The sequence below is a fragment of the Danio rerio genome, chromosome 22 (assembly GCF_052040795.2).
Source record: "Danio rerio strain M-AB ecotype USA chromosome 22, GRCz13ab, whole genome shotgun sequence".
Taxonomy (NCBI): Eukaryota; Metazoa; Chordata; class Actinopteri; order Cypriniformes; family Danionidae; genus Danio; species Danio rerio.
Genome location: NC_141042.1, coordinates 22830755 through 22847576, shown reverse-complemented (window position 1 = coordinate 22847576; position 16822 = coordinate 22830755). Strand labels below are relative to the sequence as shown.

The 16822-nt window shown below is 34.4% G+C and overlaps 1 protein-coding gene and 1 long non-coding RNA gene across 17 annotated transcripts in view; both read left to right on the top strand.

Annotated features, from left to right (window-relative positions):
* ap3d1 (adaptor related protein complex 3 subunit delta 1) overlaps positions 1–16822 on the top strand; it is a 58355-nt gene that overhangs the window by 1172 nt on the left and 40361 nt on the right. For all 16 annotated transcript variants that reach the window (XM_087302997.2, XM_087302996.2, XM_087302989.2 and 13 more), the window contains 6 exon segments: positions 11967–12062; positions 12150–12230; positions 14315–14395; positions 14476–14583; positions 15044–15173; positions 15255–15394. In XM_087302997.2, coding sequence (XP_087159123.1) covers positions 11967–12062; positions 12150–12230; positions 14315–14395; positions 14476–14583; positions 15044–15173; positions 15255–15394 — 636 coding nt within the window.
* LOC147831573 (uncharacterized) lies at positions 4296–8667 on the top strand. Its single transcript, XR_015521987.1, has 3 exons — positions 4296–5532; positions 6155–6530; positions 6966–8667. It is a non-coding gene; the product is annotated as an uncharacterized LOC147831573 (long non-coding RNA).

Sequence of the window (16822 nt, the reverse complement as noted above, 5' to 3'; positions counted from 1 at the left end):
TCCAACCTGCGGTAAACCTTGAAACCAGTTATTGTGTCTTGCCTAATCACATCACATGATGTGACATTCAGAAATGTTCAATTCGAGTGTTCGATGTTCGATCTATGATACCGATAAATGTCAAATTCAAACATGAATGAAACTTTGATAGGCAAATAGAATAGCTCAAATGTTTGAAAAGTAAATGCAATAAAATAATAATAAATAAAAATAAACTAAATGTTTCATTTAGATATTCAGATTTGTGTACAAATGTACCACACAAATGTACTTGTAATGTTGATCAATGGTAAAAAATGCAAGGTTCAATTTGAACAATCAAATTTGCTAATACTGCGGACTAATTTTTGATTATTTGATTGTGATGCCACTTTATATTTAAAAATGTAAGTTTAATGACAGCTAAACGTTTCAGTTTGTGTGGTCAAACATTAATAAGGTACACCAAATGCTTAACTTCTTAATTAAATGTAGTAATTCCCAAAATGTTCCAACAAGTACGTGACTCACAAAGATGTTTAAATAAAATAATTCTCAAAACTGTTCCGTTTCAACATTAAATTCTCATTTATTGCAGTCTGATATTTCGAAAATACATTTTATACCTGTAAAATGTTAAATTCAAAACAAAATGCACAAATTTTAAAATTGTATCGTTGACTATAGTTGTAATTTTTGCCTAAATAGAAATGCGTAAATCCCCATACTTCAGTTTCTCATCAAATCTTTTGACCAATCAAATGTTCTCTAGTATCTGACATCTCCCGCCCCCTTTAAGACGATTCTCATTTGCTTTTTATTTGATGCGCATTAGCTCAACCACTCTCATTGGGAGAGCTTTGATAAAAACAAAATGTTATTGGCTTTTTTTTTAAAAATGGGTGGAGCCAATTTATGTCCCGCCCTGTTTTTATGTTTCAGTTAAAATTCCGTCATACATCAGACAAAAAGTGCACATTTGAAAGCGCCTCATGAAAAGCGACCTTTATGTCCTAATGTCCTTAAATGTCCTAATATGTTCAATTCAGATGTCTCCGTACCACCCAATAATGTTGTCGATGTGGGGAACTTGTTAGGAATGAGACACAGCCGTTGTGTAGTCTCTGAAATCACACCTGTCAGTTTGACCACAGCATCAGGGAAGAGAATCGCTGCTTTCTTGTAATTCGTTTAGTGATCTATGGTTTAAAAAAACAAGAAGAAGCGTGGGCCGCAGCATGCTAATAATGACAAGGCTGAATTTTCTCTGGCATTAATACACTTCAAGAAAAAAAAGGAACAAGGTGCTGTGAGTGACATGACAGCGAGCATTTATAATTACAACCAGCGTTTACTCACTTTTACTTCAATATGGATCACAATCTCATCCCTTTTTGGGAGACTCAGAATTATTGATTTTAGTCAGCAGTTTGGCCTTCTAGCAGACAGCAGGTCAGTGATTTACGTGTTATGAAATGGTAGAGACGGCTGTCATGTGTTTCTGATGTTTCTTAGGTGCTGTTTGCATGTATTCAACCTTCTCAGATGAGCAGTATTGTCCAATGTGCCATTTAGTCTGGGAAAACATATAAATTTGTTATTGTGGACACTTCTGTAAAAATAGCTGAGTTGTCACCTCTGTAGAAGTTTGGATATTTAATCATTCATGACATGTTCATTTCTCGTGTTTGTGCATTTTCCTTGCCTTTGTTTTTTTTATTTATTTGTTTATTTATTGTTTTTGGCAGGGGCAGCATGGTGGCTCAGTGGTTAGTTAAAATAGCTATTTCTTAGCCACATATTTAAATAATTTGTCAAAAATAATGTCTGTGAATCTAGAATTTAAATATTTTTAAAATGTTAAAATATTAGTAAAATATAGCAGTATGGAAAATGTGCAGGTATTTTATTGCAAAACAAAAGGTGGCGGACTTAAAAGTGATGGAAAAATATTCAAAACATCACTTCATTTTTTTCGTCGTGTTGTACCCATGTAAAAATCTGTTTCCACAACGTTAGAAACAGACGTTTTCTTTTAGCCTCATAATTTGATGTTGCTGCCATGTTGCCGTCTCTTTACTGTACTGGTTTTTACCAGATTTTGGAAAAAAATAATGTTCTCACAACATCCAATCAGATAAAAGGAACCAAAAAGCAATATGGTGTTTATGACTTTACAGAATCGTAGCATTAAAAGATTCAAAATCACAAATTGTTTTAAGATTCTAAGACTGTATTTGCACACAATTAACAAATAGTCGCAGGCAAATTCAAATTTTGTGACAAGGCAGCACTGGCCTGATTGGGCCAGCATCGATTCTCTCTACTGTCCCGATCATCTTTCACGCTGGCCCCGGGCCATCAGGCAGTCCTTATCGTTGAGCCCTGTCTGTGCTACAATCATAAACTAAAATTGTAATTAAAACCTTTTTGTTAATTAAACAAACTGAAATAATATCATTGTAAAAAACTAATACAAATAAAAAGATGCAGAAAAGTACTAAACATTTTATTAAAATCAGGGAATGTGCGGGGTCTTAAAATGTCTTAAATTTTAAAAACCTTAAAGTTCTAAATCCACTTTTATTTATTAACTCTATTTACTTATTATTATGGTTTAATTATCTTAAATAGCATGTGTTTTTAAAGTTTTTTTTTTTTCAAGTTTTAACTTGGCCATTAAAAAAAATCTTTAGAGTTTAAACTTGTGTAAGTCTGAAGTTTCATTCATTATTGTCATAAATGGTCTTAAAACGGTATAAAAAGGCCTAAATTTGACTTGATTAAATCTGTAGAAACCCTGTAAAATGAAATGAATTTAAAATATTAAGTGAACGAACTGAAGCAAAATGGAACATAATTAAAAAGTACAAAAAATTAGAATAATATGAAAGCCATGAAAGTGAATTGTAATAAACTAAAATTTGGATCAAAATACATTAATATGTAATTATGTAATATTACTATCTTTATGCATCTAAAAAGATTTAAAAAGGTTAAACAACTATTTAAAATATTCATTAAAATAAAGCTAAAATTAAACAATTATTAGGTTATTTATTTATTATTTATTTAAATAAAACCGAAACTTCCCTAAATATTCAGTTCTATTCATCTTATTTATATAGTGCTTTTGAAATGTAGATTGTGTTAAAGCAGCTTAACATAGAAGATTATAGTAAATTGAAACTGTGTCAGTCCAGTTTTCAGAGTTTAATTTTAGTTCAGTTTAGTTCAGTATGAGTTAATTTTCACTGCTGAGAGTCCAAACACTGAAGAGCAAATCCATCGATGGGCAGCTTCACAAATCCCAAACCATGCAAGTCAGATGCGACAGCGGCCAGAAACAAACTTCACCCATTTGCGAAGGTGAAGGGTAAAAAAAAACTCCTAGAACCATGCTCAGTTGGGCTAAACCATTTCTCTTAAATTAAACAAATAAATAATAAAACTGATTTTACGCATCAAAAAAGATTAAAATGCTAAGAAATATGAATTAAAATAAAGCTAGAATGAAACAGTTATTAGTAGGGGATTTATTTATTTAAATAAAACTGAAACTTCCCTAAATAATAAATAAATAAAAGTAGCTTTAAGCATCTAAAAAAAATAAAAGGGTTAAAAACACTATTTAAAATATTCATCAAAATAAACAAATAAAACAATTATTAGGTGATTTATTTATTTATTTAATTAAAACTGAAACCTCCCTAATAATAAATAAATAAATCAATAAATAAAATAATTATTTTTAATCATCTAAAAAGATTTAAAAGGTTAAAAACAAAAACTATTTAAAATAATTAACAAAGTAAAGTTAAAATGAAATCATCATTAGGTGTTTATTTATTTATTTATTAAAACTGAAACTTCCCTCGTTAATAAATAATTAAAATAACAAATTTTAAGCATCTAAAATGGGTAAACTATTTAAAATATTCATTAAAATAAAGCCAAAACAAAATATTTATTAGGTGATTGTATGCATTTAAATGAAACTGAAACATCCTTAAATGATAAATAAATATTATATTATAACTATGTTTAAGCATAAAAGAAAAAAGTGGTAAAAAAACTATTTAAAATTTTAATTAAAATTAAGCTAAAATAAAACAATTATTAAGAGATTTATTAATTTATTTAAATAAAACTGAAACTTCCCTAAATAGATAAATTAAAAAAAATATTAATTAAACTTATTCAAAATAATAAAAATGTATTGTTTAGTGTATAATTACTATTAAAACAATTTTTCTCTGTACTCAGAAAACTTTGTTGGAGTTACTTAAATCGAATGAATAATTTTAAACAATATTATCTCGTAGTTCAGTCACAAACTACAATCTTGACTCTAGTCTGACCTTTTTGCACTTCCTTTTTTAAATATCAAACATGTTTTAATCACAGTGTATTCAACGCCGAACATCTTCCAAACTCACTTCATTCGCTGCTTTAACGTTCCAGTTACAGACTCCCGGCTCTGTTTAATCTGCAAACATCTGGAGTCAGGTAACAGCAAGGCTTCGTCAATGTAACCTGTACCATCGTACCTAGATATCGTGTCTGTTACCGGGCCAACAGCAGACAGTGCTGTGAAATATTCATAGCCTCCTGAATGAACTGTCAGGCTGTGTGTGTGCGTGTGTGTGTGTTCACTGGTCTGTTTGCGCTCGGCCTGTGGTTTCATGTGAGACCTCTATATTTGTTTTCCACGAGAGGTGGGTGTACTTATCCAAAGCTCTGGCTGCGTCTCAAAGCTAGCGAACTGCCTACCTGAATGCTGCTGTTGAACCCAATAATTTGGTTAATTTTGTAAGTAATAATTTACTTCACATTGGAGTTGAATCATTTGGGGATGCGTTTGATGGTTTAAAACGAACAGGAGTTTGTAGTGTGCATTCTTATAAGTGCACTTGAAAAGGTCTCTTGTTTTCCTGAGAGGGACACTGAGTTCGCCTTCATACTTCACTGATGGTTTGCTGAGCTGGTCGACTCCAAGTGTTGCCTAACTAAGAAATATTTCAGTCATGCCAATGGGCTGAAATTACCCATAATGCATGATTCATTAGAGCTGAATGGGACGACAGTGTCTTCTGGAGAGCCTTCTGTTCCCTTATGTTTTGTTGCTTATAGGGATGAAATTACCCATAATACATCATTCATGACCATTTTGAAAAGACCACCTTATGGATGAGTGTTTTAACTGCAGTTGAAATATTACTTCATGTAAATGACCCATAATGCATCATTCATTAAAAAAACTAACATGTAATTATGCTGTGTGTCCTTCGAAGTGTTTGTATACTGCATAAATGCCAGCGCTCCTCAAAAAATAAATAAATAAATAAATAACTTTGAGCACTTGAGTGTTTCTGGACCGTAGCTATTTACTCGAGTAGGGTTGTCAATTCACCAAACTTACAAATGTAACAACAGATACTGGGACACTGGAGTGTTTTAAAGCCGCAAAGATCTGTCAATTCATCAGCGGATCGCTTGTTTGTCAGCTTATCAACAGACTAGCGGATCTTGGTGTCTTTTAAACAGTCCAGTGTATCTGTTGTTACACTCAGTAAACATCAAAATACTCATGGAAACAGACACTCGGTTGCTTGTCATGTTGCTTTCTTTTTTACGAAATCCACCATTCTCATAAAAACAACTGAAAATAAAATATGCTTGCGTCAAGAAGACAGCTTTGATGCTGGGTTCACACCAATAGTGAAGGCAAGTATTGGCGAAAATTACTTACAAATCCCAAACCATGCAAGTCAGATGCGACAGCGGCCAGAAACAAACTTCACCCATTTGCGAAGGTGAAGGGGGAAAAAAAACTCCTAAAACCATGCTCAGTTGGGCTAAACCATTTCTCTTAAATTAAACAAATAAATAATAAAACTGATTTTACGCATCAAAAAAGATTAAAATGCTAAGAAATATGAATAAATTAAAGCTAGAATGAAACAGTTATTAGTAGGTAATTTATTTATTTAAATAAAACTAAAACTTCTCTAAATAATAAATAAATAAAAGTAGCTTTAAGCATCTAAAAAAAATAAAAGGGTTAAAAACACTATTTAAAATATTCATCAAAATAAAGCTAAAATAAAACAATTATTAGGTGATTTATTAATTTATTTAAATAGTGGATCTTGGTGTCTTTTAAACAGTCCAGTGTATCTGTTGTTACACTCAGTAAACATCAAAATACTCATGAAAACAGACGCTCGGTTGCTTGTCATGTTGCTTTCTTTCTTACGAAATCCACCATTCTCATAAAAACAACTAAAGATAAAATATGCTTGCGTCAAGAAGACAGCTTTGATGCTGGGTTCACACCAATAGTGAAGGCAAGTATTGGCGAAAATTACTTACAAAGTCAATGCAGAAATGTAGACACATTTCCAACAGACAGTGCGACTGAGGCAAATTTTGTGTGGGTTTTTTCCTATAAAAACTGAAGTAAAGTTGTCATGATAATAGTATTCGATACCAGTTGGTGCTGAAATTTAAAAAATGTCTATTTCCTGCGTACATTTGAGCGCTGCTGAGTGCGTTCTTTAATCAGTGCTGTTTTGACATTGTGTTCACGTGCTCAACAGAAATGACCGTGAAGATCAGTTGATTCATTAGCGCAGGGGTGGCCAACCCTGTTCCTGGAGAGCCACCTTCCTGCAGATTTCAGTTGCAACCCATATCAAACACACCTGCCTGTAATTATTACGTGGTCTTCAGGTCCTAATTAATTGGTTCAGGTGTGTTTGATATGGGTGGCAACTAAAATCTGCAGGAAGGTGGCTCTCCAGGAACAAGGTTGGCCACCCCTGCATTAGCGGATCTCTCATATGTCAGCTTATAAACAGACCAGCTAATCTTCGCAGCTTTAAAACACACCAGTGTCCCTGTATCTGTTGTTACACTCAGTAAACACTGGTGAGTTTGGTAAATGATGACCTTGATGACCAATCACAGTCATTTCTGTTGAGCACGTGAACACAATGGCAAATGAGCGCTGTTTAAGAACGTGCTCCACAGCGCTTGAATGTTAACGGGAAACGGACAAGTACCGATTCGAGTAAGAGTACCAATTATTTCAGTATCATGACAACACTACTCAAGAAATAAAAATTCTTTAACTGTCAGCACATTTGCTAGAAATACACCCGAAAGCAGATGCTCGGTACCTTGTCATGTTGCTGGCTTTCTTACCAAATCCACCATTCTCAATTAAATCAACTGAAAATAAAAAACGCTTACCTCAGGAAGACAATGCTTTGATCCTAAGTTCACGTTCAAACCAATAGCGAAATTACGTTTTTACATACTAAGTCAATGCAAATGAGCAAATTTAGACAAATTTCCAACAAGCAGCATGATTGAGGCTAATTTTGTGTTTGCGAAAAATGCTCAATACACAGAATTCACCCCAATGGTGTCGTCTACTCAAATTCAAATGATTGAGCTCGAATGTAGCATTCGCTTGAGGTGTAAAACAGCGATGCATCTTTCATTGGAAGCACATAAGGATTTTTGTCCAGAAAAGCCATCTGAAAGTGCTTATTTTACCCAATTTTAGTGTGTGGATATTACCCATAACGCTTTGTTTATAACAAAATAACAATAAATGCACTATTCAAAAGACGCTGTTTGAAAACCTTCTGGTGAACTTTTTCTTATCCAATAGTTTCTATGTGACCATCAACCAGTTTCTCAGAGGATGACAAGCTGACAAAAAATTGCTTTCACTCTGATACAAGTTTTATTTATGGAGAAAATTACAAAGCACTGCAGTGTTTATGTGTTCTGTGTTTGTCTGAGATAATTAGTCTACCGTAATGTGTATATTCCATGCAAGCCGAAGCTGATCGGTCAATTCTTGTCACGTGACTCGCTGTGAAACTGTGTGTATCTGGAAACGCAAGCTGCGCACCTCCATTGGAAATAATGATTCTGCACAAAATGTAGAAAAGAGACGATATGCGAATGGCCCCTGAAGGCCACCATTATTTGCGATCTCCATCAGTTGATCTTCTTGCACAGACATGGTGGACTCACCTGATTTATTGACAGATGGGTTTTGGATCCATTCCTTGGCATTGCTGGGTCTTTTCCCCTCAGAAAAGAAACTTTTCATCTTTTTTTTTTACTCATTTTGCTGATCAAGTGACCGAGATGCAAGCGAGAGAATACGGTAATTTTTTTAAATAAAAGATAGTTCGGACTCGGATAATAAACAAAACCATAATAATTAGTGATTTCTTGTGCGGCTCAGTACCAATTGATCCACGGACCGGTACCAGTCCACAGCCCGGTGGTTAAGGACCACTAATATTTAATAAAAACTATTTTGGTCTCAATTTGGTGGATCATAAGTTCTTATGCAGTCTCTCTATGCATAAAGCACAAATAATTCTAATTCACAGGGGACTGTAAAAATGCAACTGGCCATTTGTGTGGAGAATCTCTTCATTTACACAATTTATTATTATTGTTTTATTTTATAGTTATTATTTTTTTACAAGGCACAATCACCAACTATGAAAAAATATTTCTGCAAAACTGTTGTTTAAATGGGTCAAATTTAAACAGACAAATTAAATTTATTGATGTTTAATTTAAGTTAATGTTTATTACCTTTATTTGTTTGTTTAAATTCAGCCCAAATAAATTGTTTTCAAACACTTACCTAAAAAAAAAAATGTAAATCTAATGAATCATCTTTGAATCATTTTTTTTCAGTCAATAAACATAAAGAAACCATCGTTTACTCCATATTGTCAGTTCCTCTAGGTAGAACTATCCATAATTCAACATTAATAAGAGTTTTGTAAAGATGTACCAGGAAAATCATCATGAAAACCTTTGTTTGCACTCCAAAAATGACATTTGCCAACATCTACTTATTTAAAATGAGCTGAAACAACACAATTCTTTCAGTTTTTTGGGCGTTTCTGTGTAGAGTTTGAATGCTCTCCCCGTGCTCGCGTGGGTTTCCTCCGGGTGCTCCGGTTTCCCCCACAGTTCAAAGACATGCGCTATAGGTGAATTGAGTAAACTAAATTGGCCGTTGTGTATGTGTGTGAATGAGTGTGTATGGATGTTTCCCAGTGGTGGGTTGCAGCTGGAAGGGCATTCACTGAGTAAAATATGCTGGATAAGACCCCTCATGAATAAAGGGTCTAAGCCGAAGCAAAATGAACGAATGATTCCTTCATTTTGCCCTAATTCAAATCGATTATGTGGAACCCAATATTATTTATGCAGTGTACCTTGTATTTTCAGCCTCTTTTAAAAATTACCCACAATGCATTATTCACCAGCGTTTATTAAAAATCAAACTCTTCTGGAGATCCTTCATTTACTCCATTTTTTTCACTCTCATCATACCTAATTCAGAATTTTTGCAATGACCTTATAGGAAAACCTTTGTTTATCTTATAATTTCATTTTCTTTGTACTAAAAATTACCCACAATGCAGCATTCAAAATGTTATGCAGATGTGATTTGAATCCTTCTTCATAAACTTCACATCTCCACGATGCATTTTCTAGTCAGAAAAGGAAGGATTGATTCTGTAGTGTAGCCCCTTCAGTGTTTCTCCTCCTGTTAGTCTCATGACTAAAGACACATGACCACACACTCGCCTCATACAACAGCACTTTGTGTGTCCCTGAGGCCAATATGTGTGCCGTAAGTACACGCGCTGGTTGAAGACACTTTTAAAGGGATAGTTCACCCAAAAATTAAAATCCTACCATCATTTACTTCTCATTCACTCTTCACTAGTGTCACCCCTGTATGAGTTTCTTGAGCTCTATTGAACACAAAAGAAGACATGTTGGAAATTCATAGACTTCCATAGTATTTATTTTCCTACTATGGAAATCAATTGGCATTCCAGCATTCTTCTGAATATTTTCTTTTGTGTTGAACAGGTAACAAAAACTCAAAGGTTTGTCGTTAATGAGTAAATATTTGTTTTTTGGGTGAACTATCCCTTTAATGAGTTACATTTCATAATCTTTCAATAACTAGCCATGAGATATTGCGGTTTGTTGGCTCTGATAGTCATTCATTGATTCTACGCACATAACTGGATGAACTGACCTAGTTTGGAGGACGGGTATTTTTATTTTCCCTTTTTATTTTTGGATTTCAACAGTGAACCTTTGATTGTGGGTTATATTTATGATCCGATGTGAAAACAAGTTGTTCAGTTTGGGTTGTGCCATTTATCGTCTACGGCAAAAAATATGTTTGTTTATTTTATGTATTGTAGTGTACTTGTGGTTTGATTAATATTTTGAATGATTATTTGATTAGCATTTTAGTTAAAGTGTATATGTTATGACTTTGTAATTTTAATAGATTTTTTTACGTTTGCTTTTTTATTTATGCTGTAAAAGTTCTTATTTTATATACCAATATTTGCTATTTAGTTCAGTTTTAAAATGTTTCATATTAATTTAAATGCATATTAAATAATACATGTAAATGTGGCAAACAGAAAATCTTCATAAACGCTCATTATGGAGCAGTTTGGACATTCTGCTAAATATTTCTTTTTGTGTTTTTAAAGGAAAAATATTTCATATGAATTTAAATGCATATTTTTAATAATAAATGTAGGTAATGAGAATAAAAATCTCCATAAACTTTTATTAGGGAGCAGACATTAGACATTCTGCTAAATATGTCTTTTTGTGTTTTTAAGGGGAAATATTTCAGTTTAAATGCATATTAAATAAATATTTAAATGTAAAAAATATTAAAATATTTCAATCTAAATTCATATTAAATAATAAATGTGAATGTTGTAAATAAAAATCCCTACAAACTTTCATTACAGAGCAGCTTGGACATTCTGTTAAATAAAAAAAAAATTATATATAATTATAATTATAATAATAATTATATATATATATAAAATATATATATATATATATATATATATATATATATATATATATAAAATATAATATAATTATTATTATAATTATAATTATATATAATTTTTTTTTTATTTAACAGAATGTCCAAGCTGCTCTGTAATGAAAGTTTGTAGGGATTTTTATTTACAACATTCACATTTATTATTTAATATGAATTTAGATTGAAATATTTTAATATTTTTTACATTTAAATATTTATTTAATATGCATTTAAACTGAAATATTTCCCCTTAAAAACACAAAAAGACATATTTAGCAGAATAATAAATGTAAATGATGTTAATAAAAAAATCTAAAAACTTTCATTACGGCGCTGTCTGGACATTTTGCTGAATATCTTTTTTGTGTTTTAAGAGGGAAATGTTTGATATGAATTTTAATGCATATTGAATAATAAATGTAAGTAATGTGAATAAAAATCCCTATGAAATCATTACGGAGCAACTTGGACATTCTGCTAAATATCTCTTTTTGTGTTTTTAAGGGAAAAATGTTTCATATGAATTTAAATGCATATTGAATAATAAATGTAAATAATCTAAAATAAAAATCTCTAAACTTTCGTTATGGATACTTGGACATTCTGTTAAATATCTCTTTTTGTGGTTTTAATTATTTCATATGAATTTAAATGCATACTGAATAATAAATGTAAAAAAAATTCCCATAAACTTTCATTACAGAGCAGCTTGGACATTATGCTAAATATCTTTTGTTCGTTTTAAAAGGAAAAATATTGATTTACTATAAAATAATAGAAACCTATATCTTTTATATATGCTAATTATGCTAGATGCTGACATCATCGTCAAAATATTGTCTTGATGAATCTGCGTATCAATGCGAGATGTAGCAAAATCTGACTCTGCTGAAGTGTTAATTGCCACACATCATTTCTCGTTAAGCTCAGGCGGTGAATTGACAAATGCGTCTGACAACAGGAACTAAATAATGCGTCGGGCTGTTATGGAGAGCATTGTCTCTCTGTATTTTTGGCTCACTCTTTCTAACAATACTTCCTGTTCCCACTACAGGCCAAATACATCTCTACCTGCATCGATGAGATCAAACAAGAACTCAAACAGGACAACATCGCCGTTAAAGCCAACGCCGTCTGCAAGCTCACCTACGTAAGGCTGACAGTCGCTTCATTCAGATTTCTTTTTTCTTTTGAGCTCAAGCCGTCACTTATTTGCTTTGTGTTCTGCTTCTAACAGTTGCAGATGCTCGGCTATGATGTGAGCTGGGCTGCTTTCAACATTGTGGAGGTCATGAGCTCCTCCAAATTCACTTATAAGGTGAGAGGAGGCGTCAGAATCAATGTTTTATATGTCTGTATGTGTGTGTTTTGGTGTTATTTATATACTAGTTTAAGATTTATTCATATTTTTTTTATTTAGTTTTGTTTTTGTCATTTTTTAAAAATATATTTTTTAACGTTTTTATTGATTTAATTTTTACACATTTGTACTTTTTTTTTTTTTTGTATTTTACTTTTTGTTTTTATTTTAAATTAGTTATAATCAGGGCTTGTTATTAATACCTGCCAAATGCAGGTAGATTTCAGGGTTAGGCAGACAATCCTACTAGCCACTCTGGCTGATGGAAAACAATTTTTAAGTTGTAGTTTTTTTGTTTGTTTTTTTTTTTTATAAGCAGGGTTCGACTGTAAGGATAGACCAATATTTGTGCAAATGTGATCTTAGAGTGCTTTCACACGTAGACTTTTGTTTTGGAACCTGTCTCGTTTGCCCAATTAGCGTGGTTCATTTGGCATATGTGAAACCAGCAATCGCACTCGGCTCCGCACCAAATCAATCAGTCTGAAATTGTCTGAATGAGGTGGTCGATTGGAGTGAGAAAGCAAAACGATTCGAGCCCGGCTATATTACATTGTGTTATGGATATGTAATAGGCATATATAGCTATATGAAGAGAGAATTAGGAGTAGGGCAGGAGGTCATTCCTACCGATAAGTGTGCGTTTCATGGTAAATAGGAAAGTGAAAGCATGCTGAACTATTAACGAGAGCTGTTTATCTGTTAAGAACATTGACCGAACTGCAGTCTAGCCAAAGGCTCTATATGAGAGAGGCTTACTTCTGATTTATATCTAGTGACGATGTCTTTGGGCGTCACCATTCAAAATTAAAAAACAACTTTCGGCTTATCGTGTCTTACTGCTTATCGTCATAAATTAAAATAGGGAATCATGACAGCTGAGCGGGACTCAATAACTGTGAAACTCTGAGCAATGTGAGGATAGTTTACTCACACAAGACTTGTTTTAGCTCTCTGATCCATTTAGAAATGTTGCAGTGTGAAAACGAACCGCACCAAGAACAAAGAGCAACATTGTACCAATTTTAGGGTGCTTTTACATCTTAGTTCGCTGCATTTGATCCGGACCAAGGGCAATAAATGATACATTGTTGCGTTTTCTGCTATCTTTTGTCCGTTTTCACACCACACTGCTGGCTTTGATTTGAACCAGTTGAAACGAACCAAAATGCAGTCATCTGACAAAATCCACATCTCTCATTTTCCAGATGTTGTTGAACATATTTCCTAAACTGCTTATTGATTGGTCAGAATTCACGTGCAGGAAAATGCCAATGAACTCCCACAAGTAAACAAAACCGGCAGACACAAAATGTCGTTTTTACAATGGAGGAACGACTGCTGACTGATTGTATCCCCGCTTTAGACAAACTTTACATTTGGAGAATGAAGCCTGCCGCGGCTGAAAAAATATGTTTTAAAGCATCGCTCGTCACTTCAGGAGGAGGCGTAAATTAATTTAGCTAAAATGCGACATGGTCATCTTGCGGAAATATTACCAACGATCCATCAGGTAATGTTTTCCCCTCTTTCTTTCTTTCTTTCTTTCTTTCTTTCTTTCTTTCTTTCTTTCTTTCTTTCTTTCTTTCTTTCTTTCTTTCTTTCTTTCTTTCTTTCTTTCTTTCTTTCTTTCTCTCTCTCTCTGTTGGTAAAGCGCTGTCAACAAATATTTTTCCTCCATATCTCATACTGCACAGCGCACCGGCCTACGGCAGCTGGATTAGTCCAAAAGGCAAAGTACTTTTTGCAGTTGGACCTGTTTTAGTACTGATCATATTCTGATCAAAACAAACCGCTCCAGGGTTTGTTTGAAAGCGTACCGAGACCACCTCTTCAAGCAGGTCTCGGTTCATTTTTTTGGTCCGCTTTTGGTGCGCACTGGAGTACGATTGCTGCATTCTCACCTGCCCAAACGAACCGCACCAAGAGGGAAAACGAACTCTAGTACTATTCAACCGAACTAAATAAAGCATGTGTGAAAGCACCCTTAATCCCAATCTCAACTCCACTTAACAAATGACTCTCTCTTTTCTCCTTTCCAGCGAATTGGCTACCTTGCTGCGTCCCAATGCTTTCACGAGGGCACTGATGTCATCATGCTGACGACCAATCAGATCCGCAAGGTGTGTTTTAGGCTTATTCACCTATTTGTATGAGTCGCACTGTTTGCTGTAGGAGGCTTTTATCATCTCTCTCCCCCCAGGATCTCAGCAGTCCAAACCAATATGACACCGGTGTGGCTCTGACTGGACTCTCCTGCTTCGTGACCCCTGACCTCGCTCGTGACCTCGCCAATGACATCATGACTTTGGTACGAACAATCAAAAGTGTTTACTTTAAGCAAATATTGATGTTCAGCACATATTCTTTCTCTCTTGCAGGAGGAGAAACCAGTTTGTTCATTCTGTAGGGATCATAAATCAAACTTTAAATAATGTCTATTTTGAAAATGATGGCAGGTGACATTTTTAGCCAGAAATTATTTGTTTGCACATATTAAAAATGTTTCTCCTGGAGTAATTATTGTATTTTAAATTTTTTTAATCATCCATTAATTTGAGAGATTTTTCTTTTCATTTTATTTTTATATGTATATCTGTATGTCTTAAATACTGTTTCTAAGACAAAGTTGGTGAATTATTGTCAACATTATGAAATCATATGTGAAATGTTCGCCTTTAAAAATCTGGTTTATGCTCTGAATAGTTTTGCAATTGTTGCCGACATTAAATTCTAAATAAATGACTTAATTCTCACCTGAATAATTTTAGATGTCGCACACCAAGCCGTACATTCGCAAGAAGGCCGTGCTGATCATGTACAAAGTGTTTCTGAAGTACCCAGAGTCCCTGCGTCCTGCTTTTCCCCGACTCAAGGAGAAGCTGGAGGATCCTGATCCTGGTAAAGATGCTACAGCCACAGTTTCGGTCTGTTGAAAGTGAATATTTCAGCCTTCAATCTGAATGTTTGTTTGTGTCTCAGGTGTCCAGTCAGCGGCTGTGAACGTCATCTGTGAACTGGCTAGAAGAAATCCTAAGAACTACTTGTCGCTGGCGCCCCTGTTCTTCAAACTCATGACCTCCTCCACCAACAACTGGGTTCTCATCAAGATCATTAAGCTGGTAAGAGACTAGTGTTGCCTTGAAACTGGAATTCAATACTAATAATACAACAGATGCAGGGACACTGGAGCTTTTTAAAGATGTGAAGGTCAGTTGATTTATCAGTGGTGCACTCGTATGTCAGCTTATAAACAGACTAGCTGATCTTCACAGCTTTAAAAAGCTCTAGTGTCCCTGTATCTGTTGTTACACTCAGTAAACAGCGGTGAGTTCGGTGAACTGATGACCTTCACAGCCAATTACAGTCATTTCTGTTGAGCACGTGAACACAATGTCAAATCAGCACTGTTTAAGAACCGACTCAAATGTTAGCAAGAAATGTTTTTAAATTACAGAAATCGAATCGAATTTCAGTATCATGATAACACCATAAGAGACGAAAAGTGTGAGGGATTTGTAGTGTAATATCTTGGCGTATGAAATGATGAATTACTGGAAAAACCTTTTGAGCAGATATGATTAGGGGGTCCTGCGTTGTCGCGATTTTTGATAATTGAAAATCCGGCAACCTCAATAATCAAACTCTTGGGAACAACTGTGGTCGGAACCAAAGTTCACAGGTCTGTGTTCTCTGAACACCTCTCAAGCGGTGAACTACTTCATTCTGATTGCTTGCCGCTGAACCGCAACATATCATAGCTCATAAAATAAAGTTGACTTGATTTCAACTCTCCTCGACGCCCACACCGGAGAAGACGCGCCGTGCTTTTTCTTTCCGCCGGTTCTCATTGAAAATGAATGACTACTGGCTGCTTTGGCACTCTCGCCGCTTTTGGTTTGTGATCGTTCCTCAGTTTGTGAAGGCTTCTCTGCGTCGTCGCTTCACCCCGCCCCCCTTTCCCGCTCCTTAGTTTGTGATCGCTCCTCAGTTTGTGAAGGCTTCCCTGCGTTGTCGCTCCATCCCGCCTCCCTTCCACGCTCCTCAATTTGTGATCGCTTCCCCGCGTTGTCCCCCTCCCAACACCCCCCCCCCCAATCATTAGGGGGCCCCGTCAGTGATCCCTGCAGGAGGGCCTCCGCATTTTGAGCTACACCACTGGTAATTATGTGTACAAAACAACAAAGTCCACTAATAAATTCTTGTTTTCTAGATTTATTTGTTATGGGTTTGAATAGAATGTAACTCGATTCATTTCATTCTCTAAACGTCTGAGAATATTTTATTCCAAAAGTCAACTCAGTTTTTTACCATTTGAAGAAACTGTCAGTTGTTTAGAACAGAGGTGCCTAAAGTAGGGTCTTTTGGTTCATCTCGTCATCCCATCTGAAAAGAAAGGGAGAATGATGAGGAGTTTATTGGTATGAATCCCTTTGACAGAGATCGTCATTAAGAGTTTAACATAACCTTTTTATTTTTGTTTTCTGTTTACTTAAGGAGCTACCAAAAAAGCCAACTAAAGTGAAATGTTTCATTTAAATGTTGTAAAT